At 47.5% G+C, this 9347-nt stretch overlaps 1 protein-coding gene across 1 annotated transcript; it reads left to right on the forward strand.

Moving 5' to 3' along the window:
• The first annotated feature begins 3676 nt into the window (after positions 1 to 3676).
• On the forward strand, positions 3677 to 8040 carry LOC143820178 (uncharacterized). The gene is made up of 4 exons (XM_077302645.1): positions 3677 to 3816; positions 7468 to 7554; positions 7674 to 7793; positions 7925 to 8040. Exons 1-4 carry the CDS (start codon positions 3747 to 3749, stop codon positions 8038 to 8040), a joined length of 393 nt encoding a protein of 130 aa, XP_077158760.1. The 5' UTR covers positions 3677 to 3746.
• The last annotated feature ends 1307 nt before the right edge of the window (positions 8041 to 9347 follow it).

A 9347-nucleotide genomic window follows, 5' to 3' on the forward strand; every position in this document is an offset into this window, starting at 1 on the left:
GGCAGGCTTGGCAGACGTGGGTTGCAATAATATTTGAGTGACCCACGGCATCAACAGCACAGTGGAGCTGAAGAGCTCAAAGGGGAGACACCCAATTGAGAGAGAAGGGTGAAGCTAGGCAAAAGTTCAATGGAGAAGTGTGTGCAGCTGCAAAGAGTGAGGCTGCAAAGTCTGTTGAGGCTGGGCTCAAGGAGGCACCCAGCCTGATGGATATACAGATTAGGAAAAATACTCAAAAATTTAGAGCTTTGAAGACAATGAACTCAAATGAAAGATTGGAGCAGAGGGGTGCCCCCATAAGTGACTGTCAAAAAGATCCACTGTGGTGGGTGCCCACCATGACCTTACAGAGACTGAAAATAGAATTTAAGAGGAGCTAGATGCCATCTCCAGGGAGGGAGATGGAGATTAGAGCGAAATTATAAGACAAGCGAAGGAGGATGCCAAACTCCTGGTGAGTTTGGGAATTTGAGAGAAAATTGATAGATTACTATGGATGACTGAAGCAAGATGCTTTGTAGAAATACACAAGAGGAGAGAAAGTCCTTCAAGTCCTGTAAGAAGATCTACTGGACATGTGCATGTCCGCTGCACTGTTGTGTAAAAAGACGCATTCAGAAAAAGAATCAAAGAGCCAAAGTTAAAGGTTCCTGCAAACATGTTGCAAATGGTCTATGAATGAATAGATTAGCAGCTCAAATACAAATATGTATATGAGGGGGAAAAAAAGAAGAATTGCTAGGTAGAATCTGGTCAGTTGTTTTCCAGTTAATAAGCACAAAAAGAAATAGATGCTCTGATGTGCAATAGGTTAAAAGCATAAGCAGAAAACCTACTACAGATTTTTCTCTATAAGGAACATAAGATAAATCAAAACACAAAAAGAAAGCTTCAAAAACAACACTTTGATTGTGATCTATAAAGATCTTGCAATAAAGAGCACAAGAGAGGACTCCTAATTAAAAGAGGACTCAAAAACATGGCAAAAGAATTTGCAAAATATTGTGGATTGACATAAATCTAAAAAGTTAGAGCACATAAGCACAAATCTAAAAGCAAAGTTTTCTTATAAAAATGAATAAAACAAATAACCTTAAAGAAAATTCAAGGGTTGAGGAATAGAAACTTGTTTTTCAGATTGAGATCTGCCTGCTGGTAGGCCAGGCTGATTAGATGTCAATTGCTTCTTTTAAAAGTTACATTGGAGTACTGCTGAGAATATGAGTGGGAAAGAATGAATGAGAGGAACATGAAGATGAAGTCAGAGTCCCATTACACAATAGTGTGTTAAAAGAATTGTGTTTTTAAGGAGGAAAGACTGTTCCTCTGTACATACACAGAGTGCCTTTTCATAGGAGTCAGGCTGAGTGGAAGCCTGAGTACCCAAATGAAAGGTCTGTATGAAGCTTTCTAAACATATTCAAAACAAAAGCAAAACAAATACTAAAAGCAGCCAAAATTGTCTTAAAATAAAAACTAAAACAAAACATATTTTAGAACAGAACAATTTTACTGTACTCTCCCCCCCCCCTTAGATTCTCTCTGAGGTAGGGGTCAGTCTTTAAAGAAACAAATCTTCTTCCCTTCCTGATCAGTCCTTTGTTATGTAGATTAGTTGCTTCCCTGGGGGAGAGCAAGGCATGAGTCATAGGCCTGAGTGCCTAGGAAGGCAGTTAGACAAAGAGAGTCTGTTTTAAGATTGCAAAATAGTGGCTGTTTCAGTGTGAATGCAACTATCAGTGGAGGCTCTACCAATTGCAGCCAAATTTAAAATTTGGAGGTTTAAAAGTAAAAATGGAAGCACACATGTTGAACAATTATTGTGAACTTGGATTTTGGAACTCTGTACAGGTTCAGAGGCAAGATTTACTTCCTGACTCTGAGATGTGGGAACTGAGAATATTTCCTCTTCTTTAAAGACAAGAGATGAAGCTGGGTTACTGGGTCTACTGTATTTTCTTTTCAATTTATTATCTGTGTGGCTTTGGAAATCCAGTACATTTTGCAAATGGGTTTTTACATTTAAAAAGTTCACCCTGGAATTCCTTGTTTTTCTCATTAAGATCCTTAATTTCCAAATCTTGTTTCTGGGTAAGAGTTTTAAATTTCTCTATTTCCTTCTGCCAGTCCTTAGGGGATTGAGAAGAAATTTCTATGGGGCTAGTTTTCTGTAGCTCATATCTAAGTATGTCTCTGTTCCTTTTCTCTCTAATGGCCTTTACAAAACCAAACATGAGTACAGATGTTGGTTGGTCATGATACTGGGACATGTCTGCTCCAGTATTTCTAAGTTCCCGCCATAGAAAAGTCCTGTTACTGATTCTTTTATTGCGCTGCTGATGGGCAGAATTTCTATTCTGGAAGTATTTAGGTTTGAGAGTATTTGGGGGAAAATTATTTGAAGGGAAACCATTTTGTGGCTTACTCCTTTCTCCTGGCTTTTGTTTGCTCCAGCCATTAGGTGGCTGCAGGGAGCGATTGTCTCTATTCCTACTAGAATTGGGGTGATTCTGATTAAAGCGGTTCTCCCTCTTGATCCTGTACTGAGAGTGGAGACCACTGTTTGCCTGAATGTTTAAATTTTTGGAGTCCTGGTTAGTGGGAAATTCAAGAGAACCTGATTCTCTAAGCTGGCCTGCAATGGGGGAGCTGTTTCTGGATTTCCTGCCTCTCAGTTCTGTCTGCAGGGGTTGTAACTAGAACTGGGTGGAAGGGAGCTGAATTTTCCCCTTGGGGTTCTATGAACATTTTGGGGGTTATTTCTTCTGGCAGAGGCTCAGAAGGTAGAAGGGGAAGAGTCTCTGTATGAATTGTGGCAACTAGAGCCCTTTGGAGCTCTAACTGCTTTTCAAGTTGCTGCATTTTTCTATGGCATGCCTCATGGCTTACTTGAGCATGCTTGGCCACATTGTTCTCCACTCGGAACTGTGCAGCTCCCTTGATCTTAACTTGCTCTGTTTCTAGCTCGAGAATGCGAGCCTCTGCTACCTTAGCTCTTTGCCTTGTGGCTTGGAGCTGACTTTCTAGTTCCTGGATGGTCTGAAGCTGATGAGCCTTCTCCACCCGTGCACTCAAGCGCTCAGTTCTCATGTCCTCCATCTCATCAGAGAGGTGGATGATATGAGCCTCACGCTGTTCCAGGAGATCAGCTAACTGGGCCTCCCGTTGTTCGAGACGGTCAGTCAGCTGAGCTACCTGCTCCTTCACTAGGGCATCCTTCTCCTCTAGGGCATGTTGCAGCTCAGCAATCTGGGCTACACTGTCCTGAAGTGCAACAAACATACCCCAAGTGGCATAAGAGTCCTTACTGCCACCCCCGAGCTTCCTGGTGTTACACCATTCTTGGAAAGCCTCGGTAAGGGTTTCCAGGGGGTTAGAGCTTTTAAAAGCTCCCGGGCGCCAGGGGTTCTGGCCGCCCTTCTTGATCACCCAGAGTGTCAATCTGTCGGCCGGTTCCTTATGGGTAATCAGGCTAGTCAGACTGAATCTGGATGCCATTTCTTCCTATTAATTTCCAAGATCTTAAAGGGGACGGGGCTTGGTTTTCTGGCTTCTTGTCACTGGGCAAGCAAGCACAGAGGGGATGAGTTTAGGGGCAGCTGCTGCTTGTCTCTTGAACAGCAGGGGAGAGAGGGAAAAGGATCCCGTGGAGTTTAACCTCTTATGGGTGTGGCTAGTTTGTTTTTGGCTGAGAATGGCCGGGGCTCTTCTCAGTTCAGGGCAAAAACTACCGAAAAACCAAGAGGATGGCTGATTTTTCCAATCAAGGTTGCTGGAGCGCACTTGATCCTCGGGAAAACCACCGAAAACCTGAAGGTATTTTTAGGGAAGAGATCACTGGGGGATTTTCTTGCGGCTTCTATATCCTTCAAAGCAGCAAGGGGAAAAGGGGGAAGGGCTCCCGTCAAGGCACGTCCTTACGGGGTTTGGCTAGTTTTCTTATTTTATACCGAGATGGCCGGGGCTCTCTCGATTCAGGGACAAAACTACCAAGAAAACCTGAGGGTACCGGCTAATTTATTCGGTTAGGATCGCCCTGGCTTTCCTGAACACGGGGAAAATTACCAAAACCTGGATCATCTGAGCTTCACAAAGCCCGCTTGAGTTCTCGTGCCACTCCCAACACTTGAAACTCCAACTCCTGCGGCCGCAGGGCAATTTGGTGCTACAGAGAGCAACTCTGCTTGCACAGATTTTAGCAGTAGGGGGATTTTCCTGGTCCTTCCTACAGCTAAGAGGAATTTTGCCTAACGCCTTCCTACGCTTGGCTAATCCCTAGTTGTTGGGTGCGTGTCGGTGTTCCTAGCCTTAAAGGAAACTAATCTCCAGCAGGAGCAAAACAATAGTAAAAGGGTAGAAAAGAGAGAGAGAGGCCAACCCTTTTAGAAAGCACACTTCCAAGAGCACATTCACACACTTATGCCAAGAGTTCAAACGGGCTTTCCCCCTTACGTCCGGGTTACTGGAGAGTGCCGTGCGTCCACTTTACTCCCGAGTAAGCCTGGGGCAATTGCCCGCGAGATCCACCATAATCTGTTACCCAAATTGCTGAACACGTGTCCTAAAACATGTATCTTTGAGCTTGTGGGGAATATTAGGGGCCATTTCGCACAGAGCTCAAAGTGGCTATTTGGTTGCTGTTTGCGAAATCGCTACTTCAACTAGCGAAATGTAACTAGCTGTGCCCGTAACGCACAGCTGCGGTTTTTGCGGAATTTAGCACTTTCACTTCTCGTCACTTTCGTAACCCACAGGCTTCCGGTCTCCGTCTTATCGCTACAGAGGAGGTCCCTTTTTAGCGCTTCTGGCCTCCCGTGCCCGTCAATCAAACTGCAGGCACACCTTTGACCTCGACCCTAAAGCCGGACTTGTCGGGGTTCCCTTTTTTTTAAAAAAAACCCCAGGAAACCCCGTAGCAACGCGTCATCGTCAAATCATTGGCGCTGTTGGAACGTGTTTTCTATTGTTTTCTATGAACCAGAGGTTGATGCATTGATATCTTTGATAGGTTAATCCCCGCCCACAGTACACGCCCACAGGTTACCTGCTTATATGCACCTGGGCAGACACGTGGTCGGCCTCACTCTTTGTTTGCGTAGCCTACTGCCCGCAGCACAGGTTAACGTTGCAATGGAGAGGATTATTTATCAATTGTTGGCTCAGATGCTTGCGGTAGTCCAGCGTATCCATACCACCGTGCGGCATAGGAGGGCTGCTATCGAGGACTACCGAGAACGTATTGCCGGAACGATGACCACCAGTAGAAGACATTCTCTACGGGCAACCATGGCGGCAAAGAAGCACTGGCAAGCTCTGGCAGAGGTCCGGTTCCCCAGACAGTTCTGGGTGGACGAAAGATCCTCTGACTGGTGGGAAAATTTTGTGTGGTCTCGCTGGGATGATGACCACTGGATTGCCAACTTTAGAATGTCTAGGGGAACATTTTTTGAACTCGTGGAGGCTCTACGTGGCCGCATGGAAAGGCAGGTCACTGGCATGCGGCGCCCTGTTCCAGTGGAAAAAAGGGTGGCAGCCGCATTGTGGTACTTGGCCACCCCTCAGTACTTCCGGACAGTAGCCCAGCAATTCGGACTCGGAGTCACAACGGTTGGCGATATCCTTAAGGAGTTCTGCCTCGCCATGGAGGCGGAATTGTTCAGCAAAGTGGTGTGCCTCGGAGACCGCCTTGGAGCGGTGAGTGTCATTCTATGCCCTTTTCCCTTTAAATTTTTTTTTCTTGTTTGACAGGTCAGCAACGAACACGCGATGCACCCCACGCTAACATGCCATGGTTTTTTTCCCTTATTCCAGAGTATGGACGGGTTTGCCAGGCTTGGATTCCCGCATTGTTTTGCGGCCGTCGATGGAAGCCACATCCCTATCCGTGCACCCGGGGGAAGCATAAAGGAGTACGGGAACAGGAAGGACTTTTGTTCTGTTCTCCTGCAAGGAACTGTGGACTTCTCCGGACGGTTTATCGATGCTGAGGTGGGGTGGAGTGGCAGGAGGCATGATGCCCTTGTTTTCAGGGAATCTAACCTCAGGAAAGCCATGGACGAAGGGGTCTTTGTTCCAGGAAACCCCACCGCCACCATTGAGGGCGTGCGTGTGCCGGCGTTGGTGCTCGGGGACGGAGCCTACCCATTACGCCGCTGGCTCATGACTCCCTATAAGCGGCCAAGGACAGACGTGCAGAGCCACTACAACCTCAGGCACTCCCGCGCAAGGAATGTCGTGGAGCGTGCCTTTGGCCCTTTGAAGTCACGGTTCCGTTGCTTGATGTCTCGACTCCATGTGCATATAGACAATGTGACTCCGCTGATCATCGCATGTGTCATTTTGCACAACATCTGCGAGGACAAGGGACATAACATCCCCTTCCCTGTGGATGAACCTGATCCTGTAGTCCTTGAGGACACACAAGACATCCCTGAAGCAAGGAAAAAAAGGATCTATGCGGAGGGGTGCAAGGTTCGGGACGCTATAACCAACCACATCTACAGAAACAGGAGGCGTGTTTGATTGTTTTTTCTACTCTGGTGTTGAATAAAGTTTTATGTTCTTTGTTTAACCTTGTCTTGTGCGGTTTGTCTACTTAGCCAGCAAAAAAACGGGGATTCTCTGGTCCAAAAGCACTTTGACAGCCCTAAATGCTAACTCCCCGCTGAAATTGACAAACACAATACGGAAGCGCTGAACGGGGAAAGTTTGGGGAGGCGGGTAGCCAGGAAGTATTGGCGACCCCTGTCAAACTGGAGGATCAATCCACTTATGTTCCAAGGAATAATTTCATTGGTGGGCAGCTTTGATACATTTAAAATAGGGGTGGTCGATCGGAGCAACGCATGTTCGTTCCCTAACCGTCATTCCGAAGATGCCGAAGCCACGGAAGGGCTCCTTCTGGCAGCGCGCCGAGGCTGAGGCACTTCTGGAGCTTGTTCTCCAATCAAAAAGTGTTGGCCACCTTATGGCCAGCACCCACTGCCACACCAAGGGTGCTTACCTGGTGTTGGCATCCAAGCTGAGGGAGAGGGGCTACGTCCGGACCTGGGAGCAGGTCCGGACGAAATTTAAGAGGGTGAAGCTGGACTTCCTAAACAGTCTAGAACAGTGTGTGGGGGGGTCCCGCAGCCAAGTGGGAGAACGGTCTTCCACGACCTGATGGTCAAGATATGGGAGAAGGCTGGGAAGCCCCCCCTGGAAATGAGGAGGCATATGGGTGAGTGCTGCCCTCGTTGTGTTTTACCCTTAAACATGCATGGAATGACTAGCTGCCTCTTTCCCCTACTGTCCCCAATGAAATTCGAGAAAGTATTAAGATGCTGTCAACCCCCTCTGACTTAGCCCGCCAGTACTGTAGAACCACTTTGGTAATGCGCTTTGACTCTGATTGTGGTGTGGCCATCAGCTGTGTTTCATCTCTGGTTTGTGTGCTTTTACTTATGATTTCTCTTTTTCTTTGCCCAGCTACACAATCACCATCCAAGCTTGCAAAATTACCTGAGCGTGAGGAAGGGGAGGAAGAGGGACCTTCCACCTCAGGACAGGCTGCAGGTGAGAGTTTTATGTCTTTGAGGGAGACCCATGTGTGTGTACCCCCATGGAGCCATAAGGGAGCCTGCTGTGATGCTTCCATTTGAAGTGTGATTGAATTCTTTATTTGATTTCTATAGCAGAAACTATGGAGGCAAGGATGCGTGCCATGGAGGCCAGGGTGACATCCTTAGAGGCAGAAGTGGCTGACCTAAAAGGGGAGATGGAGAGGCAGAGGCAGCAGAGGGAGGCGGAAGAACGTAGGTTATGTTCCCCACTGCCCAACTCTTCTCACACTGTGGCTAAGGCCACTAAAAAGTGTATCCATGTAAACTCCAGATTGGAAAATATGTTTGGCACTAATGTGTACTTTTTCTCCCTCCCCACACAGTTAAGAAGAAGGAGGACAAAGACCTCTTCCGCCGCAAAGTCAGGGGAACCATGGGACGGTTGTGCAGAAGAGTGAGGGAGATGGAAGGGGCTGGTGAGGGGAGCAGTGGGACCTGAGTTTTGTTTTCTGTTTGTGTTTTGGGGTGGGGGGTGTTGGGGGGGGGTCCAAGTTACATTCCCTAATTTTTTATCCCTGTTAAATATATAAATTTGTTAAAAAAAAAGTTGGCTTTCCTGGAGGGTGGTGGTGGTGGTGGGGGGGTCCAAGTTACATTCCCTAATTTTTTTCCCCTGTTGAACTGTTTTTTAAAATAAAATGTTGTTGCAAATTTTCTGAAAAAGACTCCAGTGTGACTCCTTACACTCGCACACCTTTCACCCCACACTCCTAAAACACCTTTAACTGACACCCCTCCAACCCACACAACAGTACCAGAATAGACACAATCACTAGAGAGGGTACAAGACAGAGTCAAAAATATAAACTTTATTTAACAAACAACAGCAAACACAGATAAAGTTAAATAGACAAACTGGCCCAAACTAGGAGGGGGAGAACTTGTCCGAGGGTTTTATTATTCTCTTCCCGAGAACAGTCCTCCTTCTAGTTTGGGTCGAGGCATTCTGAGACGGGGTCGGTGGGGTGGGTGCTGGAGGTGGTGGTGTAGGTGTGGGTGGGGGGGGGGACGTGTACGGTAATCTGAGGAGGGTTGGCCGTCTCCATTACCACGACCGCCCTCTCCATCAGTCTCCTTATCAGTCTCACCTCCTCCACGCTTTCGCGTAGGGATTGGTTTGACTCCCTAAGGATTGCCCGCAATTTTTTCCCCTCCTGGGCCACGAGGGAGAGCATTGCTTGGTCTGCGGCAGCGGCACGCCTTGACTCCTCCTGGCAGTGCTCAAGGATCCTTTCTCCAACGCTTGTTAAGATGGAGACGCGCCTCAGCCTGCCGCGTTCCCTCGCCAGCCTCTCCTCTGCTTGGAGAGCACCTCTAGGTGGTGAGCCGGCTGGACCCAGGGCTGGCTCATCGTCATCTGAAAGGACCTCTGTTGGCAAAAAATGAGAAACAGAACTGTTAGTACCATCGTGACAGTCAAAACCCACCCTGGTGCACATGGTGGCCTTTTTTGGTTACATATTGTTAAACCAAGACTCAAAACAATGCCCGGGGAGCACATGGTTAGTGTTTGTTTGCCCATGGTGGCCTTTTTCCTTTGCCTACTTTCACAGCAAGACTCACAACAATGAAAAGGGAGCACACAGTTAGTGGCTTGCGACATTGTCCTGCAGCCATGGCTCGAAAGGAACAGTTCATGCACGCTCACCATCTTGGATCTGTATCCGCCTGCGCTGGGCAGGAGGTCCAGCCACCCCACGCTCCTCCTCCTCCTGCGTCCCGGGTATGAAATCTGCAAAAAGGAAA

Source organism: Paroedura picta, chromosome 11, assembly GCF_049243985.1.
Source record: "Paroedura picta isolate Pp20150507F chromosome 11, Ppicta_v3.0, whole genome shotgun sequence".
In the NCBI taxonomy this organism is placed as follows: Eukaryota; Metazoa; Chordata; class Lepidosauria; order Squamata; family Gekkonidae; genus Paroedura; species Paroedura picta.

Excerpts from the sequence above, each read along its gene's own strand:
- LOC143820178 (XM_077302645.1), top strand. The coding sequence starts at position 3,747 with ATGGCTGATTTTTCCAATCAAGGTTGCTGGAGCGCACTTGATCCTCGG. Across the intron at positions 3,817-7,467 it reads AAACCACCGAAAACCTGAAG|CTACACAATCACCATCCAAG; the intron begins GTATTTTTAGGG and ends TTCTTTGCCCAG. Across the intron at positions 7,555-7,673 it reads CACCTCAGGACAGGCTGCAG|CAGAAACTATGGAGGCAAGG; the intron begins GTGAGAGTTTTA and ends TGATTTCTATAG.